Raw genomic sequence first — 25830 nt, 5'->3', positions numbered from 1 at the left:
GGAAGTAAGAAATGTATTGTTCTATCTGGGACATATGACAATAAAACACACTTGACTTGGTACCTGTAGGCTGTGCCAGTGTATGAGGACAGTGCAAGTGTCCCAGTGTATGTAGACAGTGCAAGTGAAGTGTCCCAATGCAAGTGTGCCTCGTCCATCAGAGCAGAGACTTCCAACACAAGGGCTCAGCTCCCCTACCCACGTGACCAGCCGGGCCGGGGCTGAGCAGCAGACCCGACACAGTGCGCATGCGCGCGCAGACGGCCCCGCCCCTGAGCGAGGAGTGGCCGCGTGCGCGGAATGTTGACGTCACAGCGCCGCCCGCGTCACTGGCTGTTGTTGTAGATCGAGAGAGGAGGTGAGTCGGAGCGGAGGTGAGGAGAAGGGAGGGTGTAGAGGGGAGGGGGGTGTAGGGGGAGGAGGAGGAGGAGGGGGGTGTAGGGGGGTGAGGGGAAGGGGTGTAGGGGGAGAGGGGGTGGGGGGAGAGGGGGTGTAGCCGGGAGAGAGAGGGGGTGTAGGGGGAGAGGAGAGGGGGTGTAGGGGAGAGAGGGGTGTAGGGGAGAGGAGAGGGGGGTGTAGAGGAGAGGGGGTATAGGGGGGAGAGGAGAGGGGGTGTAGGGGGGAGAGGGGGGGGGGTGTAGGGGAGAGAGGGGGTGTAGGGGGGGAGAGAGGGGGTGGGGGGGGGAGAGAGAGGGGGTGTAGGGGGGAGAGAGGGGGTGTAGGGGGGAGAGGGGGTGTAGGGGAGAGAGGGGGTGGGGGGAGGGGTGTAGGGGAGAGGGGGGTGTAGGGGGAGGGGGAGAGGGTGTAGAGGGGGGGAGAGGGGGTAGGGTAGAGGGGGGAGGGGGAGGGGGGTGTAGAGGGGGGGGAGAGAGGGGGGTGTAGGGGAGAGGGGGGGGGGAGGGGAGAGGGGGGAGGGAGAGGGGGTGAGAGGGGGTGTGGAGAGAGGGGGTGTAGGGGAGAGGGAGAGGGGGTGTAGAGAGAGGGGGTGTAGAGGGGAGAGGGGGGGTGTAGAGAGGGGGGGGTGTAGGAGAGAGAGGGGGGGGTAGAGGGGGTGAGGGGGGGGGGGGAGAGAGGGGAGAGGAAGGAGAGAAAGAGGAAACAGAGCAAGAGAGGGAGATAGAGGGGGGGGAGAGACTCCCTCCCTCCCTCTCCCTCTCTCTCCCTTTTGAGACAGAGCCCTCCAGTGGTGATCACAACAGGAGAGAGGGGAGAGAGAGGAGAGTAGGAGAGAGGGAGAGAGGGGGGAGAGAGGGGGAGGAGAGAGGGGTGTAGGGGAGAGGGGGTGTAGAGAGGGGAGGGGAGAGAGGGGTGGAGGGGAGGGGAGAGGGGGTGTAGGGGAGAGGGGGGAGAGGGGGAGAGGGGGGGTGTAGGGGGGAGAGGGTTGTAGGGGAGAGGGGGTGTAGAGAGAGGGGGTGTAGAGGGGGGAGGGAGAGGAGTAGGGGGGGAGGGGGGGGGGGTGTAGGGGGGGAGAGGGGGTGTAGGGGGAGAGAGGGGGTGTAGGGGAGGGGGGAGAGGGGGTGTAGGGGAGAGGGGGGTGTAGGGGGGTGGAGGGGAGAGGGGGGGGGAGGGGAGAGAGGGGGTGTAGGGGGGGTGAGAGAGGAGGGGGGTGTAGGGGGAGAGGGGGAGGGGGAGAGGAGGGGTGTAGAGGGGGGGGGGAGGAGGGAGAGGGGGGGTGTAGGGGGGAGAGGGGGTGTAGGGAGGAGAGAGGGGGGTAGGGGAGAGAGGGGGGTGTAGGGGGGAGAGAGGAGAGAGGGGGTGTAGGGGAGAGAGAGGGGGGGGGGGTGTAGGGGAGAGAGGGGAGGGGTGAGGAGGGGGGGTGTAGGGGAGAGAGGGGGTGTAGGGGGGGAGGGAAAGGGTGGATGGGAGGGACTGAGAAAAGGGAAGCGGGTGTGGAGAGAGGGGAAGGGGGGAAGAGAGGAAGGGGGGAGGGCCAGGAGGGGGGAAGGGAACGGGGAGGGCCAGGAGGGGGGAAGGGAACGGGGAGGGAGAGGGGAGGGGGGAGAGGCGGATGAGCTACGTAAAACAGTTAAAGTTAAAGATTTGTTAAAGTGGTTACAGTGTTTGCATCTGATGCATACATTCCTTTTGAATTAAGTAATAAGTTACAATTGCTGCAATTTTTTTTAAACTGTTCCCTTTATGTGGACTTTGTCAGCAGAGATTAACAAGTAAGCATACTTTTAACGATGTGAATGCAAAAAATACAGTTATTGATTTCATTTCTCAGTGATGGTGATGGGTGGTGTATGAAAAATTAATAGTTGGAAAAGTATGGAAATGTTAGCCGTTGCATTAAATTTGTTGCATACCAGAGGACGAATCTGATCACGATCACTTTCTATCGTTGAGTTGACGGGCCTGTTTCCGCATTGTATAGCTCTATGACTAAATGTTAGTTTCCTGTTGATGTACAGTTGGCATAACTAAACATATTTAGTATAGTTTATTTCCTGTCCTCTTTGGGTGATTAGTGCAGATGAATAATCACATGGGTACAGGGACCGGTTCAGTGGGTCAGTCCAGCAGTCACTCTTAGTGTTGTGTCAGTGGGCAACACTCATGCTTTTGGGGTCAGAAAGTTGTCCGTTCAAATTTCACCCCAGTGATTTGACTGGAAAATCTGAGCTGTTGGTCCTAGGTGAAACTTGTCTTTCATGGAAATGTTATACAAAGATGTTAGGCTTGAATTGAATGGATGGAAAAGGTCAAGACATAAGAAACTAAATGCTGGAATTGAGTACAAAACAAACTGCTGGAGGAATTTAGCAGGTCTGGCAGTATCTTGGAGGGAAATGGACAAATGATGTTTGGGTTGTGATTCTCCTTCAGACAGGTGAAGCAGAGAGGAAATAGCAGAGGCAGGTGGGTGGAAAGAGTGGGCAGAACGAGCAAGACATAGTTGGATTTGGATGTGGACGGGTGGTTGGCAGTGGAGTTAGGTGGAGAAAGGGGTGGAAGTGGTGACAAAGTGAAGTGGAGAAGACAAAAGGGTGCAGATTATGTAATTTGATAATGAAATGTAGAACTAGGGGGGAGGGATAGTAGGTGGAAGTGAAGGAAAGAGGGGAGGAGGCAGTGGGCATGGAAAGAAAATGGGAGGGATATTGGGGGTGGGCATCTGAAATTGGAGAATTTGATGTTTATATCCTTGGGCTGTAGGCTACCCAAGCGGAGGAGGTGCCAGTTTGCATGTGGCCTCACTCTGGCATTGGAGAATGAAATAGGCCTCATGCTACTGTTCTTGATTGTTTCCTCTGTCAGAGTGTTGCAGATTATCTTCTCATTATGTCTGTAATCTGATTTTGCATTTCTTACATTAGTGGAAGGGATTCATTAGTGGCCTACTTATATCTGATACAGTCTGGCCAAACTGTGCACATGAACCAACAGCAATGGGTTATGGAGTAGAAATGTGAGACATCCAGGTTGGGGGTTTACGGTTATTTTTAATTTTACCAGTTTCAGTTAAAGCAGTGAAACCAGCAGTAATTTGTAACAGCAATCTCTCCACAGATCGGAGATTGAACCTCAGATCCCCCCCGGTCTGTGTAATTTAGTAGAATGCTGGATGATTTATCTCCCTGCCCTTATGAGGGACAGGAAAGTTATTAATGTCCTTTCTTTTAAAGCACTTTCCCTTAATATATTTCTGCCAGGGTTAAGTGTTACTAACTTGGAGCAATACTGATTAGTGGTGTTCAAATAGAGTAATCTGGTGTGTGGTCTAGTTCCTTTTCGAACATTTATGAAGTGCAAGGTGAATCAACTTGGCTTATTGGAAGAATCAGTGTAAAAACATTTGAGTATTTAAGTGGTTTTATTAAAGATTGTACTTCCTTGTATAATTCCTGGATATCCAGCAACTCAGTCTAACTCTCTGATCCTTAACCCCTTCTCTCTCCTACAGCATTCTCTAGGGTTTTAACTCCAATTGGCTAGCTCACATTGGATTCCATGTGGTTTAAGCTTCTAGATTAGCTTATCATGCAGGACCTTGTGAAAGGCTTTGCTAAAGTCCATACAGACAATGTCCATTGCCCTGCCCATATCATTCCTTTGGTTACCTCTTCAAACTCAAAATGTATGAGACATATTTTCCCACAACCAAAGCCATGCTGACTACCCTCTGCCAATTATTTTCTTCAAATCATGGTGGATCCTGTCCCTCCGAATCCCCTCCAGAAAGTTGAATAAATCTGCAAATGAAATGTTATTGTTAAGACAGCTTAGAAATGCATGATCAGATCCTGAATTGGGGCTTGAGCGCGTGTTGCATCCCTTCATATCATCTCCTCTATAGCCAACAATGGACCATTGTAGGCTCCACCTTTCTTGAGTCATTGGTGCCGGTTCTGATTTGTTCTGTACCTTTTCATACTTTTAGTTTCCCTCTCCCCTGGCTCTCAGTCTGAAGAAGGGTCTTGATCCGAAATATCACCCATTTCTTTTCTCCAGAGATTCTGCTTGACCCGCTGAGTTACTCCAGCATTTTGTGGCTATCTTGAACATGTGACACTTGATTTGGAGAAGAGTTCTACCAAACCGATGCGCAGACAAGAGATAGTTTAAATTGCTGGTTATGGGTTTGTGGTTGCTGGGTTTAGATGTATCACTCTTGATGATTGAAATTATCTTTTAATTTTCAGGCCTTGAAGTTACACCATTGAACACCAGATTTGCCGAGGAATAGGATGGCACCAAGAATTTGGTTGCTGGGAATTACAGGAATTCTTTGTGCAATAAGCCTTGGAACCTGGGGAGCATCGGATCCTGTTCCCAGTAAGAATTGTTGCTTTTGTAAAATAAGGCTGAAAGCTTTCCTGCAAAATGTCTGAGGAAATAAGCCGCTAAATGATTTTGGTACTCTGTAGCTTTATCTATTTTATGTTGAAATTTGGCACCGTTAAGTTTCATTATCAATTGAACCTCCACATCACACCTAAAGGATTGGCAATGTGAATTGTATTCAACCGGATGTTATCTTGAAACTGACGAGGAACTGGATTTGTTTAATCCTTGATGCATCGGAGATACTATAATTCTTCGGTAGTTACTAGGCTTCAGCTACAAGTCACTTGTACCTAAAAGCTAAGGTAACAATTTGATTACTGACTGCTCAACATTGGATGCTGGAGTTGATATAACTGCACATAATACCCAAGTGTTTTGATGAACTTGATCATTTTGCAATGTTCTATAGATTCAGGATCAGTTCCTGTGGATTGGAGGGTAGCTAATGTTATCCCACTTTTTAAGAAAGGCGGGAGAGAGAAAACAGGGAATTACAGACCAGTTAGCCCGACAATCGGTGGTGGGAAAGATGCTGGAGTCAATCATAAAAGATGAAATAGCGGCACATTTGGATAGCGGTAAAGGGATCGGTCAGATTCAGCATGGATTTACGAAGGGGAAATCATGCTTGACTAATCTTCTGGAATTTTTTGAGGATGTAATTAGGAAAATGGACAAGGGAGAGCCAGTGAATGTAGTGTACCTGGACTTTCAGAAAGCATTTGATAAGGTCCCACATTGGAGATTAGTGGGCAAAATTAGAACACATGGTATTGGGGGTAGAGTGCTGACATGGATAGAATTGGCAGACAGGAAACAAAGAGTAGGGATTAATGGGTCCCTTTCAGAAAGACAGGCAGTGACTAGTGGGGTACCGTAAGGCTCGGTGCTGGGACTGCAGCAATTTACAATATATATTAATGATTTAGATGAAGGGATTACAAGTAACATTAGCAAATTTGCAGATGACTCAAAGCTGGGTGGCAATGTGAACTGTGAGGAGGATGCAGTGAGAATGCAGGGTGACTGACAGGTTATGTGTGGGCAGATGCAGTTTAATGTGGATAAATGTGAGGTTATCCACTTTTGTAGCAAAAACAGGAAGGCAGATTATTATCTAAATGGTGTCAAGTTGGGAAAAGGGGAAGCACAATGGGATCTGGGGGTACTTGTTCATCAGTCAATGAAAGTAAGCAAGCAGGTACAGCAGGCAGTGAAGAAATCAAATGGCATGTTGGCCTTCATAACAAAAGGAGTTGAGTATAGGAGCAAGGAGGTCCTTCTGCAGTTGTACGGGGCCATAGTGAGACCACACCTGGAGTATTGTGTGCAGTTTTGGTCTCCAAATTTGAAGAAGGACATTCTTGCTATTGAGGGAGTGCAGCGTAGGTTCACAAGGTTAATTCCCAGGATGGCAGGACTGTCATATGAGAATAGGGAAGATTCAAACAAGAGGACATGACTTCAGAATTAAGGGACAGAAGTTTAGGGGTAATATGAGGGGGAACTTCTTTACTCAGAGAGTGGTAGCGGTGTGGAATGAGCTTGTGGAAGCAGGTTCATTGGTATCATTTAAAAATAAATTGGATAGGCATATGGATGAGAAAAGGGAATGGAGGGTTATGGTATGAGTGCAGGCAGGTGGGACTAAGGGAAAAAAAGTTGTTCGGCACGGACTTGTAGGGCCGAGATGGCCTGTTTCCGTGCTGTAATTGTTATATGGTTATATGCTGAGAGAATGGAGCAGCTGGGCTTGTATACTCTGGAATTTAGAAGGATGAATGGGGATCTTATTGAAACATGATTATTAAGGGATTGGACACGCTAGAGGCAGGAAATATGTTCCCGATGTTTGGGGAGTACAGAACCAGGGGCCACAGTGTAACAATAAGGGGTAAGCCATTTAGAACAGAGATGAGGAAACACTGTGGAATTCTCTGCCTCAGAGGGTGGTAGAGGCCGGTTCTCTGGATACTTTCAAGAGAGTGCTAGATAGGGTTCTTAAGGAAAGTGGAGTCAGGGATATGGGGAGAAGGCAGGAACAGGGCACTGATTGTGGTTGATCAGCCATTATCAGATTGAATGACGGTGCTGGCTCGAAGGGCTGTATGGCCTACTCCTGCACTTATTGTCTATTGAACGTGGCTTTAAAATGGGCTTCTTATTGCAAACTCAGCTTTGTGGAGAGAGACTGCAAAACTATGAGATAGAGGAATCTGGGTATCCTTGACATGATTCTCAAATGATTAGTATGCACATACTGTAAGTAATTAGAAAGCTAACAGAATGATATTGTTTATTGCTGGAGAAATAGAATGCCAAAGTTTAAATCTCACGTTATAAGGTATTGCTGAGACCACAACTAATAATAATAATAATAATAATAATAATAATAAATGTTATTTATGGGCGCCTTTCAAGAGCCTCAAGGACACCTTTACACCTTACAAACTAGAATACCAATGTTGCCTACTTCTGTAGGAAAAGATGTTCATGTGCTGGAAACAGTTAAACAAAGATTTAATAGGCTAATGCCCTAGTTTAATTTGGTTTATATTTGTCACGTGTACTGAGGTGCAGTGAAAGCTTTTTATTGCGTGCTACCCAGTCAAGAAAAGACGCATGATTACAATCAAGCCGTCCACAGTGTACAAATAAAGTGTTGTTATGTGCTGATATATTGGCATTGTGGTGGTTAAACAGGTTTAGCCCATATGGATTTGCTCACTACCTGCTGCAGACACAATCTGGCAGCCATGTCCCTCAGGACTTGGCCCCAGCTGGGTTAATACTGGTGCTGCCAAGACATCCTTGATGGTGGGCTTTGACGTTCTTTACCCACCTCCATCAAGTTGTAGTCAGATAACCAATCTGCTGAGCCACAAAAATTCTTCAATTGCCTCTTCAACAGTGATTGTAAAGAACAAAACTGAAAATCCAAAATAAAAACTGGAAATGCTGGAAATACACAGCAGTTCAGACACCACCTCCTAGAGACAGATACAGTTAATGGTTCAGGTCATTTGTTCTTGTGGATTATTACCGTCCAAACAAAACCCTTCAATGTGTACTGGTTGTGGTTGGGCAAGATTTGATTATTGGGGAAGAAAATAAATAGTTTAATTTGGGTTGTCATAACATGCCTTAAAACCACCAATATATTTTAGCAATCACGTGTGCGGATTTGTACACGGCATATTGCGTTATGTCTAGGTAGTCTATTTCATTGTTGTTGCACAAGGGATAAATACTGGCTCAAACACTGGAAATATCTGACTTCATCAAAATGATCATTTGGGGACCCAGAGGGTGGAGGAGAAATATGTATAACGCATCAGTTGAAAGTAAACTCGTTTCAGTGCAGCACCACTTTAATATTAGTTTTGACTTGCAATTTGAATTTGCAACCTTGTGATTTGGGTTAGGGTTAGTGTTGATGCCCAACTTCTTGTCAGGTTCTTTGTGCCCTTTCCTAGCCACTGACCTTCAAAATAAGTTGAAGTTCATGTCTGAGTGACCGTTACTGGACAAGGGCCAGTTTCATCAGTGATGCAAAACAATGTTCCTCAATTTTTGAAATATGTCTGATTTCTATATCTGGATATTGCAACATTTAGGAAATCCAACATATCCGATTTTCTTGTGCTGTCATTTATTACAAACCTTTGGTTCAATTTGCCATTAATTTTGTCATTAACAGCTGTACACTTTAGTGCTTAAACCATTTTTAAAGCTTGTGCTTTCAGGAGGAAGTGAAAATGGTTAATTCATGTATTTTTAACTTGCATTTTCAATGTTTTAGAACACAGAACATTGAAATTACTGTCATCTGTTCATTTTGACAGATCCAAGTTACCATCTGATAATATGGAATTTGTATAATCTGGTTTGAAACAATAATTAGATAATATAATTACTGAAATGCCATCTTGTGTGTCACGGTGTAAATAATGGGATAATTGTTAATGAATGTATCCTATTACTTGCCTAGCATAGTATGAATCCATACATTAAGGAAAAGCATATGTGTTAATAAAGATGATATAAGTTTTACTTAAACTAAATATATATCCTTTTTCAGGTTGCAATGCCACTACCAACACAAATTGTGCAGAATGCTTGAGGAATGTTTCGGTGAGTAACATGGTAGTTGGATTCTCGTGGCACTCTTTATCTGGTGAACGGTACTGTTGCTTAATTTGGTGGTATAAGAGAGAAAGGATTAGTGTGTGTTAAGAGGGTGTGATGAGGTATGACGGGGCGGATTGGAATTTCCCATATGTCAGTTCATGGTATTTCTCAACTCATTATTGCAATAGTATTGAATTAATGTTGCTGCTTTGCGGTATGCAAGTTTGACCATGCAATGTCTGCATGCAGTTAAATCAGTGAAAGACTTTTCATTTCTTAAATTACCATATTTCCCGGCAATGAAGACGCACCCCCATTTTGTGTCGAGAAGTTTTGAAAAATAAAAAACACATTCGCCGTGGTTGTGGCCATTTCCATTCGCCGTGGTGGTGGCCATTTATTACAAACCTTTGGTTCATTTGCCATTCCTTTTGTCAATAATAGCTGTACACTTTAGAGCCTAAACAGTTTACATCGTCAATACTGGTATATCCATTGAGAGTATAGACAACGACATTTAATTACATTTTTTAATTAAAAACTTTGAGCTGGTGAGAGCAAACACAAATAGACTTATGAAATGGGTCACAAGTGAGGTTCCTGAGTTTTTCTTTGTATAGGTGGCTGCACCAGTGATTGAAATGGGAAATGCACACTGTTAGCTTCTGAAGAAATTTAATAAAAGTGCCCCCAAATATTTTGGGTAAAATGAAGGTACTTTATTAATGGAACTTGGAAATTAGTGCACAGCAGAGGGCAGAGAAAGTATAATGGCAGCTACTCAAATTCTGGGAATATTTCCACTGGGCTACTGTTTTGAGATGGTGACTATTCACTGAAGTTGTAGATTTGGACGTTGGGATGGAAGTCCTGGTTTATCAAGGATGGCAGCATTTAGTTGGAATTGCTTCGTTTGAAGGTATTCATAGATTGTGCATATGAATCTTGTGATGGACAAATGAGATAATCAAGTTTGGATCTGAAAAGACCAGACTAGTACATTTAGTACAATTGAAGTATTGAAGATGTAGTGATGCATCGGGTTAACGCATTTCAGTTGTTAAAATGTAATTGGCAAGTTGAAAAAGGTAATCAATGCAAAGTACCTTGAAACTGCATTTCGTTGTCTCTACTGCATTTCATTGTCTCTGTACTGTACACTGCACAATGACAATAAAGTTTGAATCTGAATCTGATATCGAGAGAACTTGTGTTAGAAACACGGCACAGTTATACAGATGGCCTGGCTAGACTATACGTGGATACTTCAAATAGTTCTGAGCACCGCATTTTAGGAATGGTATATTAATTGGCCTTGAGTTCCATTGTAGATTTTCAAGAGTAAATTCCATTAAATTGAGATTATGCAAACTAAATTATGATCCTCGGAAATAAGAAAATGGAGTAATTTGAAATGTTCTTATCTGAACCAACTTCATCTGAACTGATGGTCCCTGGTTTTACAGCCTTCAGTTTGTACACCTCGGATGCCACCTCAAGTAGACATACCTCCTCTGCTTGATCGTCTCTTTTAATTTTATGGAGCTTTATCACATCCCTGTACAGTCTTTTCTGGAGAAAGGAGCCTTCACAATTCATTCTGTAACATCCGTTGGGCCTCTTTTGTATCATCTTCAGTGCCTTTTGTGTCCTTTGTATCCTTTTTACCTTGTGGAGACCAGAACTATCCATAGCATTCCATGCAGTCTTGAAAAGTCTTCTCATAATTAATTGCAAAGTAATTGGCGAAAATGTTGATTAGAGCTGATCTAATATCAATTTCAATCAAATTGCCTATCATGTTTTGACTGTCTGGCTACTTTTCTACAGAAATACAAAATTTAAGTGCAGTGAGTCCACTAAAAAACTATAGCATCTTGTGTGTTTTATACGGCATGCATAACAGCCCATGTGTATAAAGTGGGATTGAAGTTTATACACTTCAACTTTTATTGATTTTTGATATCATTTGGCAGTCCTTTTAGTTCTGAAGGTGACAACAACCCAGGTTTTGTGAGTGCAGGTTAATTCTCTGGCAAGTAACTGTTAAATCAATGTGCTCACGTGTACAGGTGTAGTCCATTTAACTAGTTTGATTTTGTTTTGCAGTGTTTATGGTGCAATACCAAAAATAAATGTTATCATTACCCTGTGAGAAAGATCCTGCCGCCGAAATCTCTATGTCCACTGTCTGATGCACGATGGGGAGTCTGCTGGGGTAAGAGGCAAAATAATTTTGTTTACTACTTTAATCATGAAATGTACTCAAAGTATTGAACATTGCAATGTTGCTGTCTTTCACCGCACTTTGGCATGCTTTTTCCTGGGTCTCACACTGTATATATCTCCACATCTTTGTTGCTTTCTGCCTAAATCACATTTCCCGTTCGTTCATTACTTCACTGCCCTGCTATTTTCAAAAATCTCTTCTGGAAGTGCTTCGCTTTCATGGCCAACATCCAACCTCGTGAACATGGATAAAGTTATTCACTTTCTTGTATCCCTCCCCCTCCTCATTTGCTTCCTATGCCTGCTGTTTGGGAAGATTGTGCTTTCAATATGCCCAACTCCATTTCAGTTTTACATGGAATCCAAAATTGCCAACCCTCTGCCATTGGACTTGTGCTTATATTTCTATGGATTTTGCCATAACAGAACAGAATTTCTGTCCAAAAACAGAATAAGGCCATTTGGTCCATTGTGTCTACTCCACCATTTAATCATGGCTGATATAAATTTCCCCCTCTGCCGCATTCTCCTGCCTTCTCCCCATAACCTTTGACCCCCTTTTTCATCAATCTCAGGTTTAAAAATGCCCAATGTCTTGGTCTCCAGAGCCATCTCTGGCAATGAAATCGACAGATGCATCGCCTTCTGACAAAATTAATTCCTTCTCATTGGCATTCTAATGGTATGTCATTTTATTCTGAGGCTGTGCCCTCTGGTTCTAGACTGCCCCATTACTGGAAACGTCTTGCCCATGTCCACTCTTAGGCCTTTCATTATCTGCTAGGTTTCAATGAGAACCCCCCCTCGTCTTTCTAAACTCTAGTGATAACGGGCCCAGAGCCTTCAAAAACTCCTTGTACCCATTCATCCCCGGGATTACCATCATAAACTGGACCCTCTACAAAACCAGCAAATCCGCCCTTGTATATGGGGCCCAAAACTGCTCACCATATTCCAAATGCTACACTTGTTGCTTTACCTCCGCCCTTGACTCCATTCAAGGACCCAAGCAGTCTTTCCAGTTGCGGCAGAGGTTCACCTGCACCTCCTCCAACCTCATCTATTGCATCCGCTACTCTAGGTGTCAGCTGCTCTATATCGGTGAGACCAAGCGTAGGCTTGGTGATCGCTTCGCCAAACACCTCCGCTCGGTTCGCAATAACCAACCTGATCTCCCGACGGCTCAGCACTTCAACTCCCATTCTGAATCCGACCTTTCTGTCCTGGGCCTCCTCCATAACCAGAGTGAGGCCCACCGTAAACTGGAGGAGCAGCACCTCATATTTCGCTTGGGCAGCTTGCACTCCTTGACTTCTCTAATTTCAGGTAGTCCCTACTTTCTCTTCCCCTTCTTAGCTCTCCCTCAGCCCACTGGCTCCACCTCTTCCTTTCTTCTTCCCCCCCACCCTCACATCAGTCTGAAGAACGGTTTTGACCCGAAACGTTGCCTATTTCCTTTGTTCCATAGATGCTGCCTCAACCGCTGAGTTTCTCCAGCATTTTTGTCCACCATATTCCAAATTTGGCCTGTGTAGCACCTCATAAATCCACAGCATTCTAATTGATGTGATTTAATATTGCACAGCTTTAATATTCTGGTCTTCTTAAGTGAATGCTAACATTGCATTTGCCTTCCTTAGCACCAACTCAATGTGCAAATCAACCTTTTGAGAATGCTGTACCAGCACACCGAAGTCCTTTTGCATTTCTGATTTGTGAATCCTCTCCCCATTTAGAAAGTTGTCTATGCCTTTATTCCATCTACCAAAGTGCATGACCTTACACTTTGCTGCACTGTATTCCATTGGACATTTTGCCCCTCTCCCACCTGTCCAAGGCCATCTGCAGTCTCCCTGCTTCCTCAACACTACCTGCCCCTCCAACTATCTTCATGTCATCCACAAACCTGGCCACAAAGTCATCCATACCATCATCCATATCTTTAACCTATAACATGAAAAGTAGCAGACCCAACACCGACCCCTGTGGAACACCAATAGTTACCGGCAGCCAACTGGAGAAGGTCTCCTTTATTCTCACTCCGCTTCTGCCAGTCAGCCATTGCTATCCATTAATGCTAGTACCTTGCGATGAATACCATGGGCTCCTATCTTGTTTAGCAAGCTCACATGTGCACATTATCAAAAGCCTTCTGAAAATCAATTTAAATAACATCCACTGACTCTCCTTTGTCTACCCTGCTTATTTTGCTCCTTAAAAAACTTCCCAACAGATTTGTTGGGCACTATCTCCCCATAACAAATTTTTAGACTTTAGAGATACAGCGCCCTTCGGTCCACCGTGTCCGCGCCAACCAGCATTCACCCAGTACACTATCCTCCACATTAGGGACAAATTACAATTTTTACCGAAACCAAATAACCTACAGACCTGTACGTCTTTAGAGTGTGGCAGGAAACCGGAGCACCTGGAGAAAACCCACACGATCACAAGGAGAATGTTCAAACTCTGCACACACGGAATTCGTAGTCGGGATCGAACCTGGGTGTCCGGTGCTGTAAGGCATCGTCATTTCTGCTAAGGTGCCTTTCCAAACAACTTCCTCTGTAGTTATCTGTACTTACACATAGTACAATGTGTGTAATACCAATACATCCGATTTCAGCTTCTCCGTCTCAAACTACAGGTTGAATTCTCTAATTTTATGATCTCTGCCTCCTAGGGGTTTCTACACCCTAAGCTCCCTAATCAAGGCTGGTTCATTGCACAATATCAAGTCCAGAATTACCTTTTCCCTAGTGGGTGTGACCACAAACTGTTCTAAGAAGCCCCAGGGATTCTTCAGATTCCTTCTTTTGAGATCCAGTACCAACCTGATTTTCCCTGTCTACTTGCATAATGAAAACCCCCATAGCCTCTGTAACAGAGGGGTTTTAACTTGCTCTCTTATTCTATAAAGACTGAGCTTACGCAAATCCAAGGGTGCAGTCTTTATAGTTTAAGGACATGTATAATAGAGTTATTTTGCCAGATGTAACTGTATACTGTGAATGATATTGGGCCTATGTCTCCTCCCGGAGCAAGTGACCAAAATCAAGAGTTAATCTGTAAGTGGTCTCTTGGTGTAATGAAATCATGCTAACTTTCAAACTAGAATAAAAGTAGATTGACTGTCTGTTCACAGAATGTAGATTTTATTTCAAATCAAGGAAAGAGTGCTGCATATGTAAAATAATATTGAGTATTATTAATCATTTGTGCGTGACTGGCAAAGCTTGTTCTGAATTGTTCATAAATTAGTGAAGGCTCATTTTAGTCATTTGTTTCAGTTGCTGTTATTGTCTGCCCTTTGACACATTTCCGTATAATCATGTATCTTGTCAGGCCATTTCCATGGACAGTAAATAATTGACTGCATTGATGTGTCTGGAATCTCACACAAGCTGGAGCAGATAGAGGCAGAATTCCTTCCCTAAATAATAGTTGCAAGATGTTACAAGGAATTGATCACATCTTGGTCAAAGAGGTGGGCTTTGTGGAAAGAGGCATAGTTTAGAGGGGGAATTCTAGAGGTTTAAGGTGTGGCTGAAGGTACAGCTGGCAATATTGGAACAATTACATTCTGGATGCTGAAGTCCAGAATTAGGAAAGTTAGAAGACAGAAGAAGAGAGCAGTGATAAGGAGCATAATGATTTGAAAAGGATGAGGCTTTTAAAATTGAAGCTTTGCTTAACCAGAACCATTATAGATCAGCAAGTACACTGGTGATGGCTGAATGGTGTTTTGGGGTTTGGGCAACAGAACTGAAAGCGTATGTAAAGTTTATTGAATAAGAGTTCACTGGAATGATTAAGGCTGTGGCTACAACAACATGGATCAGGGCTTCAACAACAGATGAGATGTGTGGGTAGAATTGGATGTTGTTTGGGAGGTGGCAATACTAGCAGTAAAATGAGTGAAGTATTTGATTCAAGGTTAAAGATTGCGGCAGGAGTGGGAGCAGGTTTGAAGATTTCCCAAGAAGAGATGTGGAGTCAGTGATTTAGGAAGGGAGAATGTGGACCATGAAGATGATGAATTGAGATTAGTGAATTAGAGTTTTTATCCACAATCTGACAGTTGTGTGTTGCCCATTGCTTGTTATCTGCTTATTTTAGTTTGTATTTTAGTCACTGAAACAATATTTCAGTATAAGATTGTAGCTGTGGTAATCTGATGTTCATCAGTTCAGCCTCAGAGTTAATGCAGAAAACAACTCATAATTTCTTACTGGCTAGTAAAGTCTGTTCACAGTGCATTAGGCCCAAAGTAATTGTCAGGTTTATATTTGATTTCTTTTTTTTAAATGTAGCAACGGGAGCTAAATGTAGCTAAAGTGACTGTCGTCGAGTACAGAAACAGGCCTTTTGGTGACCAAGTTCCTATGTACGCTGATTGTATTTTACAGCACTTGGTCTGTAGTAAAAACAAAATATAAAATCTCAAATGATACTTTGTATTTGTATTTCAAGGCCAGCTAAGATTCTATTTTAGTTTGGTTCCACACTCAATGTTTAGGCACCAATAGATATTGACTCTATTTCCGAGATAAAGTAACCCACCCTGAAATGTCAGTTATCCATTTCCCTCACAGATTCTGCCAGACCTGCTGAGTTCCTCCCGCAGCTGTTCTATTTTGGCTATAAATTCTAGCATCCACAGTATTTTGTGCTCCTTGACTTTATTCTCACTTAGATCAATCTCATTTTTAATGTGCCTAATTGATGTTGAATGCACTGAAGTTAGTTTAGTGTTTTTGAAACATAGAAACATAGAAAATAGGTGCAGGAGTAGGCCATTCGGCCCTTCGAGCCTGCACCGCCATTCAATATGATCATGGCTGATCATCCAACTCGGTATCCTGTACCTGCCTTCTCTCCATACCCCCTGATCCCTTGAGCCACAAGGGCCACATCTAACTCCCTCTTAAATATAGCCAATGAACTGGCCTCAACTACCTTCTGTGACAGAAAATTCCAGAGAGTCACCACTCTCTGTGTAAAAAATGTTTTCCTCATCTCGGTCCTAAAAGATTTCCCCCTTATCCTTAAACTGTGACCCTTTGTTCTGGACTTCCCCAACATCTGGAACAATCTTCCTGCATCTAGCCTGTCCAACCCCTTAAGAATTTTGTACGTTTCTATAAGATCCCCCCTCAATCTTCTAGCCGAGTCTATCCAGTCTTCATATGAAAGTCCTGACATCCCAGGAATCAGTCTGGTGAACCTTCTCTGTACTCCCTCTATGGCAAGAATGTCTTTCCTCAGATTAGGAGACCTCAGATTTTGATTGTTTCCCAGTGAAGGCACACAATTGCCAATCAGATACGGACAGGAGCTGCTGGTCTAATGGGCAAATACAAAGAACAAGTAACTATTTAAGTAGTTTTCAGATGCATCAGTAGGCATGTTGCTAAAAAGTGTTGTCAAGAAGGCAGTCTTGAATAACATTTAAGAACTGCCATGGAAACGTGGGATAGTTGAAATTGGCATTTGATTAGAGGGGATATTCAAATTAAACCTGCCTTAATCCAGTTCCTCAGATGGGGCTGTGGGTGAAGGTAAGAAGATGGCTTGGGAAAATGGAGAGCCACATCCAGCGATTTCAGCACTGTTGGAGGTTGAGGAGAGGCCGATCTCACCCAGGCCTGTAGGACCAAGCAATGCTGTAAATACGCTGTCTCCAATCTGCTGTAATTCGGGTGTGAAGGTGATCTTTCAGAAAGATGTCCTGTGACTACTTCCCCAGCTGTGCTACTTGGTTCTTTGTTACCGGTTAATTGTTGATCAGACCATTGCAAATTGTATTCACCCTGGTAACAGCACATTGCAAATGTTTTGATTTATGAGTAGATGTTCTAAGTCTGTGCCACTGTGGGAAGCATCACTCCTTTCATTGCTAGCATGCCCATGAATTTTCAATGCATGTTGTAGATCGAGAACTACACTGTAGAGCAAGTGTGAAGGGATTTAGTGTTGCACTCAATTTCGACAACGTCATATACATTTCTAAATCTAAGGTTTTAATCCCGGAATTGAGAAATTGATTGGTTTGGGAGAACGGTTTTATTTTATCAAACTTATTTCTTGTATTGGGAGCCTTTCAAGAGTGAAGATCAGAAACACGTCTACACAAATCTTTACAAATATAGTTTTGTTAACTTTAATCCAAAGTATTAAGGGGAAAATGAAATTACAAATGAACATTAAATGGCAGAATAGGCTTGAGGAACAGGTGGTGTTAATGCATATGCTCGTTTGAAGAAATCAAACTACATTCCCTTTTCTTTCTTTGCAGTGAACTTTGAAGCTTTGATCATTGCCATGTCCGTAGCTGGGGGCATTATAATCTTGTCCATATGTGTCTGCTGTTGCTGCTGTTGCTGCAGGAAGAAAAAGAACAGACAGTAAGTATTTAGGATTCTATATAAAAATAAGTACTAGACAATGCAGACAGACTTTTCCTTACCATTCAACATCCTAATGTGACGTTAGTTATAATTCATGTTCCATAATGGTTCAATTCGAGGAGAAGGGAGATTGGAGGGCATTTTGTCCTCTGGCTTATTAAGTATAAAATAAAAGGGCAGTCAAAAAAATTTGAGTTTATTATTTTATTTTATTTTTGCTTGTGTTAAAGCTGAACAGGGGAGAGATATCTGTTAAGGGTCTTTAAATATATCAAAATATTTTATAGAGTAGATGTAGAGAAGATAGTTCCATATGATGAAATCCAAAACTGAGCCATAAACTATCCTCTGGGTTTTGGGTGACAGCTATTTCCAGAGTGATCTGGACATGGAATTTGCTATCAAATACATTTGATTGAGGTGCAAATCACTGAAGCATTTGGCAAATAAATATGTACTTGAGAGTGCATCAAGAAGAGGATACATTGAAGTAAGAAAGAGCTTATCTAGAATGCAAGAATATATATTGGACTGAATGGCCTGTTGCTTCACTGTAAATTTCTGCAATTCCTCTTTAGATTACTTAAATTACAGGAATTAGCCCATGCAACCTGGTGTGACAGCAGTGTTGTAGGCTCATTTTATTGCAGGCTGTGGGCAACTGAAATTGCTTGCTCTGCCCTGGTGTACACTTGCAAATTTAGAATGATTGTTGGATGATATGTCTCTCGATTCCTCCTTAACTGACACCAAACTGAACACTGGTGCAAGTCTCCCATGTTTTTGAGCTGACAGATAAAATTAATTATGCTGACAAAGTGCTAATGTTTTGGGGCTGGATGGGTTAGGATAAAATGAAGCAAATATCCGGGAGGGGTTTGAGGTGCCGTGGTGAAGGCATTTCAATTATATAAGGAACTGAAACTCTTAGGTTTTAAACTTACTTCCAAAGAAATTAATCATAAGCTTGACAGCTTTGTATATAGGATGAGGCAGTGGGAAATGACAGAATGCAAAATTGGCAGATACCTCACTTTGGAGAAGCAAGGGAACAAGCGAGTGGAGGGGCACACAGCAGTGACTCATCCTTGAGTATTACTAAAACAGCGACCTCGGGTCTCATTGTAACAGTAAAATAATTTATTGGATTCATTAGATATTGCTTGCCCTGAGGAAAAGTATGAGCTGAAACATTAGAACGGGGGTCAGCAGCCTTAGTAAGTAAATAAGTAAGTTTTATTTATATAGCACGTTTTAAGTCAACTCACCATCGGTCTGAAGAAGGGATTCGGCCCAAAACTTTGCCTATTTCCTTCGCTCCATAGATGCTGCTGCACCCGCTGAGTTTCTCCAGCATTTTTATGTACCTTTGATTTTCCAACATCTGCAGTTCCTTCTTAAACATAATGCATTTTTAACTAGTTCTTAAACATGGGTGAAAGTAATAACCTTTCAGAACTTTTGTTAAGGCTTATCTACTTAATTTTATCAGGCATGATGTTGCAGATCAAAAAATGGAAAGAGAAAAAGAACAGAGGAAAATGCGGCAAGAAGAAAGGTGAGGAAAAGAATATGGCAATTAACAAAACACTAGCCAACATTTTTTTAGATGTAACACTGGTTAGGGCTGCTTTCCAGGTTTTGTCCGTTAATTCCTGCACTCCAGATGATATCCAGGTATGTCACTCACTCCAGTGTGTGTAAGCTAGCCATCATGCTCCTCATGACCAAGGGTTGTGGTTTGCTGTGTGTCTTACCTAGCCAAATAGGGAGAGCAATGATTCTAATAAGATTGAAGTTCACTGGCAACACTACGTCTATCTAGACTACTCTCTCCGATTCATTGTTCGGGGCGTATCGACTGTTGACTTTTGTCATAAGTGACTTTTTGTCACTGCATTGCATCTGCAAAAACCATGACTTCCAAAGTCTCCAGTGGTTCAGCTGAAATGGGAAAACTAGTCTTTAATGTAGACAGACAAGATTGCAGATGCTGGAATGCGGAACAAAAAACAAAACTCCCCCATGAATTGTCTTTGCTAACAACAATGTTGTGGTGGTTGGTATACTTCAAAGCAGATCAATGAAAAGCTGAGATGGTCAAACTCCCAACTCTCTGTGTGAAAAACTGTTTCCTCATCTCCATTCTAAACAGCTTACCCTTATTCTTGAACTGTGGCCCCTGGTTCGGGACTCCCCCAACATCGGGAACATGTTTCCTGCCTCTAGCATGTCCAAGCTATCTTATATGTTTCAATAAGATTCCCTCATCCTTCTAAATTCCAGAGTGGAGTACAGAACGTGTGTATACACTTCAGAATTCATTATGCTACTACCATTAGCAGTTGTATCATCAATGAAGATAAGTGAGCCAGTACCTTCAGCAGCCATACATGCCCAGGCCATAACACCCCCACCACCCCTATCTGACGCAAAAAGTATAGCTAATGTTTCCGGTCAGGTTGGGGGGGGGTGGGAAGCGGGAGGGTGGAGCACAATGGGGAGGAGATGATGGAAAGATTGAACCAGGTGAGGGAAATGGTCCTGGGAGGGATGAACGAGATGTAAACTAAGTGGACGTGTGTGTGTGTGTGTGAGGCGAGCACTGGAACGTGTACCTGCGCTCGGCAATGACCATCTCAAGCTTCTGATTGCATAGTGCCCTCCATAATGTTTGGGACAAAAACCCATCATTTATATATTTGCCTCTGCACTCCACAATTTGAGATTTGTAATAGAAAAAAAATCACTCAGCAATGTCATGTAAATGAAAGTAGTCATGTCTAGTATTTGATTGCATATCCTTTGCATGCAATGACTGCTTGAAGTCTGCGATTCATGGACATTCCAGTTGCTGGGTGTCTTCACTGGTGATGCTCTGCCAGGCCTGTATTGCAGTCATCTTTAGTTTATGCTTGTTTAGGGGGCTCTTCAGCATGTAAATGTCATGCTCATTTGGGTTCAGATCGGGGGATTGACTTGGCCACTCAAGAATCGACCATTTTTCAGCGTTGAAAAACTGCTTTGTTACTTTAGCACAGGGGTCGGCAACCTACGACCCAAGGGCCGAATCCGGCCCGTAACCCGAAATCATCCAGCCCGCAAGCCCTTTTTTTTTTTTTTTTTTTTTTTTTTTCCCCTCTATCATCCGGCCCACAGACCTCCGCCATCTCCGTTACCTGGAAGGTGATTTTCGGACCGAGGGTCGGTTGAAACACTGAAAATGTGCTGCCCATCGCCCTGCGTGAGGCCGGGCTCCTCCTCTCGGGCCCAGGCGTGGTGACGCAAGGAGGCCTGAGCTGGCGGCCTCAATGGACGAGCTCTGAGCTCTGGCTGTACCGCATCCAGAGTGTCTGGGCTTCACTGTCGGGATCGGGGTTATCAGTAGACCGGGGACGAGTGAGTATGATATTTGAGCTCAGTGCTCCGGGTGGCGTCTTCGAAGGGGCAGGATCCATGTGTACATGTGATAGATGTGGCCAGCCATCCGCTCACAGACGTGTCCTGGCCCCTCGGCAGAAAAGGTTGCTGACCCCTGCTTTAGCGGTATGTTTGGGATCATTGTCTTGCTGTAGAATGAACCATTGGCCAATGACATTTGAGCCATTTGTTTGAATTTGAGCAGATATGATAGGCAATAGGTGCAGGAGTGGGACATACGACCCTTCAAGCCAGCACCACCATTCAATATGATCATGGCTGATCATCCCCAATCAGTACCCCATTCCTGCCTTCGCCCCATATCCCCTGACTCCGCTATCTTCAAGAGCCCTATCTAGCTTTCTCTTGAAAGTTTCCAGAGAATCGGCCTCCACCACCCTCTGAGGCAGGGAGTTACACAAACTCCCAACTCTCTGTGTGAAAAAGTGTTTCCTCATCTCCATTCTAAACAGCTTACCCTTATTCTTGAACTGTGGCCCCTGGTTCGGGACTCCCACAACATCGGGAACATGTTTCCTGCCTCTAGCATGTCCAAACCCTTAATTATCTTATATGTTTCAATAAGATTCCCTCTCATCCTTCTAAATTCCAGAGTGGAGTACAGAACGTGTGTATACACTTCAGAATTCATTATGCTACTACCATTAGCAGTTGTATCATCAATGAAGATAAGTGAGCCAGTACCTTCAGCAGCCATACATGCCCAGGCCATATCACCCCCACCACCGTGTTTCACTGATGAGGTGGTATGCTTTGGATCTTGGGCAGTTCCTTCTCTCCTCCATACTTAGCTCTTGCCATCACTCTGATATGTTAATCTTCGTCTTATCTGTCCACAAAACCTGTTTCCAGAACTGTGGTTGCTCTTTTAAGTACTTCTTGGCAAACTGTAACCTGGCCATCCTATTTTTGCAGCTAACCAGTGGTTTGCATCTTGCAGTGTAGCCTCTGTATTTCTGTTCATGAAGCCTTCTGCAGACAGTGGTCATTGACAAATCAACTCCTGAAGAGTGTTTCTGATCTGTCGGACAGGTGTTGGGGGATTTTTCTTTATTATAGAGATCATTCTTCTGTCATCAGCTGTGGAGGTCTTCCTTGGCCTGCCAGTCCTTTGCGATTAGTAAGCTCACCAGTGCTCTCTTTCTTCTTAATGATGTTCCCAACAGTTGATTTTGGTAAGCCTAAGGTTTGGCTGTTGTCTCTTAACGGTTTTATTCTTGTTTCTCAGTCCCATAATGGCTTCTTTGACTTTCATTGGCACAACTTTGGTCCTCATGTTGATAAACAGCAATAAAAGTTTCCAACGGTGATGGAAAGACTGGAGAAAAGACTAGGTGCTGAGAGCTCTCTTATACTTGCATCATGGAGGCATGTAAACACACCTGAGCAATTACAAAGACCTGTGAAGCCATGTGTCCCAAACATTATGGTGCCCTGAAATGGGGGGATTATGTATAAACACAGCAGTAATTTCTACATAGTGAAACCAAAATGTGTAAAAAAAAAATGGCCTTTAATTAAATCTGACAACGCGTACTTTAACCACGTGTGGATTTTTTCTATTACAAATCTCAAATTGTGGAGTACAGAGGCAGATAAATAAATGATGGGTCTTTGTACCAAACATTATGGAGGGCACTGTATGTCATTTTAACTCTTTCCCACTCTCACCTGTTTGTCTGCCCTTGTACACCTCCATTGCTAGAGAGAGGCCAAATGTAAACCAGAATAATAATAATATCACATCTTATACTTGGATGGCTTACACCCCAGCATTACAAATACTGAACCACAACCCTGATGCACTTTTGTTCTAGTCCTTGATGTGAGCTGCACGGCATTGGCAGTGCAGTGAGCGATGACCAAACTACCCACCTCCTACTGTTGTATACTTGACATTGTGTCAAATGTTATCTTTGTCTTTGCAGGAAAAGCGAAATGAAAGGCCGGCATGACGAGATCAGGAAGAAATATGGTGAGTAATATTTTGAAATGTTAATTTGTTTGTCTATTGTTGAAAATATTTGAATGTGGCTGCGTTAGTTTATCCCCCATGAATAGTTTTTGTCAACAACAACGTGGTGCTGTTTGGGATACCTCAAGGCAAATCAATGAAATTGCGTTGATTTTACAATCTAGAAACACATCAGTCCAACTGGATTATGTTAGCATTTATACTTCATGAGTCTCCACCCATCTTAATTCAGCAATCTCTCTTGTATTCTAGCCTTTTTTGTGTCTAATTCATTGAGTAATTAATTCTGGACCCACTTTTTATTTAAAAGTTTGTCCATACTGTTCAAAACTTAAACACCTATTGGACAAGATATTGGTGCTTCCAAGAGTGGAAAACACCACACCTGGCAATGGCTTCAACTAGCTAGTGGGAGGTACTTAAGATACAAGTGGAAGGCCATATACCTGCTGGAGAGAAAAGTGTCTAGTGTCTAAAGCATTCAATGTTATCATTTGGAAAACTTGATGGATAGGTAGTGAAACAAAAACAAAAAACACCGTTGTGGTGCTAATTTCCCTGTGGGGCTTTGATTTGAATTGCATTGTACCCATTTCAATTCATGGGGAGGAAATGTGGTTGAGCTATTTCTACAAGTAGCTTCAATCAAACTGCAACCCAAGAGCTATTTTACACAGAAGATGCTGGAGTAACTTGGTGGGTCAGGCAGCATCTCTGGAGAAAAGGTGACGATTTGGTAACCCATCTTCGGACTGAAAGATACAGATGAACAGAACACAATGCAACAGATAACCTCAAAGGCTTGAGGCCATAATGGCCCATAGTTGACTGGGGAAGATGCACTAAAAACAGGGACCATCTGTTGCCAGCCCTGTTTTGTTCTGGCATTCACTACCTCTCAATCTCGAGAAGAGTTCCAATGTGAAACATCACTAATTCTGGTTCCTCACAGATGCTTCCAGACCCGCTGACTTACTCCAGCATTTTCTGTCTTATCTTTAGTATAAACCAGCATCTGCAGCTCCTTCTTACAGCTGATTTACACAAGAATGGTTCACTTGCAGTAAAAACTCTTTTATGCATTGAATGTTCAAGTAATAAATTGTGAATTTTACCTTTGTTTTTTCTTCAGGTCTCTTCAATGAACAAAATTCTTACACCAAATTTGAAAATAAGTAATGCAATGAAATGCAGGCTGTTCTTTGCCAAAAGATTCCAAATGAATACTGTTTCAATAGTGCGATATCTTTTATATACAGTAGTTACTAACCCCTCCTAGATGTTCAGAGGAAGTGTAATTAAACTATCCAAGTTTACAGCTTTTATTCACTAGGGAGGAATAACCTTTTTTAAATTTGTCAAATTCTGGATCAGATGCTGTTTAATCCCGTTTCTAAAAGTTTAATTCTGTGTTTCTGATATCTGCGTTGGCAATTACTGGTCTCGTCTGTGAAATGAGTGTAGAATATGGACCAAACTACTGGTGGCTGCTTTTCTGAATTCCCTAATGCAATGTTTTTTATTTAGAATTACTTCAAAATATTAATAATATATACAAATCAGTTTAATTGGAATTTTCCAGCAGGACACTTGTCTGATTTCAGAGTCAAACCTGTGTCTTCTTTCTCTATTCCACTTTGTGGATGGGAGGCATTTTCATTTTTTATTTTGGCTCCACCTGATTTATACGGACAAGTCGAATGAAGCCCTTTTTATATCAACACCTGCAAACCAAAGAGAAGCTAGAAGTGGAAATGTAGCATTTCCAAATGGCTTAGAGAAAGGGGTGGAACAATAAAATGGGGAAATCAAGCATGGTGCCTTTCTGCTTAATAGAATACCATCTGTGCTCTTAAAGGTCATGTTTGTACATTTTCTATTGCCTTACACGCTGTAGACTGATCAATATACATTAATAGGACAGTCCACTCGCATTGCTTTCTCTGTGTGGAAAAGCTGCAGAAATGCTTAATTGCTGAACTGTACCAAAAATAAAGAATAAACAAATGGTGTTAAATTTTGAATTAAATCAATCTGTGTCATGGTATACAAGGACGATCTGGGTGGCCCTTGGATAGAAAACTCAGACCGACAACCAGCATGTAGGCCCTTCAGCCCACCGGGTACATGATGACCATTAACACTTATTCTGGATTAATTTTACGTTTTAGTTTACCAATTTTTTATCAACTCGCTACAGGTTCTATTATACAGGGAACAATTTTTACAGTGAGCAATTAATTTACCAAACAGCTCCAAGGGATATCGGGGGAAAGCATGAACGGGCTACTGATTTTAGATGATCAGCCATGATCATATTGAATGGTTCGAAGGACCAAACGGCCTACTCCTGCACCTTGTTTTCTATGTTTCTATTTAATTGAATTAATGATGAAGAAAAGCAATTTGCAGGAGACCAAAGTATATTCATTATTACACTGGTCTGGGAATAGTGTGAGTGCTGGCCTTGAATGGCCTCCCCATTCATCACACAACTTGGAAAAGCACAGGAAGCACCCTTGGGTCCACAATGTTTGTGCTGAACATGATGCCTAGAAAAATTACTCTTCTCTGCCTGCACATGATCCATATCTCCCCATTCCCTGCATACCCATGCGTCTTTCTAAAACCCTGTTAAGCTCCACTGTCGTTGCTGCCTCCATAACCACCGCTGCTGCCTGTTCCAGGTACCCACCATGCTCCATGTTTAAAAAGGACACTGATCTTGCACATTTCTAATCTTTTCCCCTTTCACCTTGAAGCGATGCCTTCTAGTCTTTGACATTTCCAGTCTGGGGAAAGAGGGTAGACTCTTTATGCCTCAATTTTATACCCTCATAATTCATATGACAA

The 25830-nt window shown here is 43.0% G+C and overlaps 1 protein-coding gene across 3 annotated transcripts; it reads left to right on the top strand.

Annotated features, from left to right (window-relative positions):
* Window positions 1-225: 225 nt before the first annotated feature.
* On the top strand, window positions 226-25006 carry LOC129698933 (pituitary tumor-transforming gene 1 protein-interacting protein-like). 3 transcript variants are annotated; one of them, XM_055638414.1, is made up of 8 exons: window positions 226-358; window positions 4647-4779; window positions 8873-8925; window positions 11032-11140; window positions 17450-17558; window positions 19054-19119; window positions 22931-22977; window positions 24110-25006. In XM_055638414.1, exons 2-8 carry the CDS (start codon window positions 4692-4694, stop codon window positions 24154-24156), a joined length of 519 nt encoding a protein of 172 aa, XP_055494389.1. In that variant the 5' UTR covers window positions 226-358; window positions 4647-4691; the 3' UTR covers window positions 24157-25006. The 3 variants fall into 3 exon arrangements, with proteins under 3 accessions (XP_055494389.1, XP_055494390.1, XP_055494391.1); XM_055638415.1 differs by having other exon boundaries at window positions 254-374; XM_055638416.1 differs by lacking the exon at window positions 226-358 and adding an exon at window positions 2147-2168.
* Window positions 25007-25830: the final 824 nt, after the last annotated feature.

Source organism: Leucoraja erinacea, chromosome 7 (assembly GCF_028641065.1).
Source record: "Leucoraja erinacea ecotype New England chromosome 7, Leri_hhj_1, whole genome shotgun sequence".
In the NCBI taxonomy this organism is placed as follows: Eukaryota; Metazoa; Chordata; class Chondrichthyes; order Rajiformes; family Rajidae; genus Leucoraja; species Leucoraja erinaceus.
This window is presented reverse-complemented; position numbering and strand designations above follow the sequence as displayed.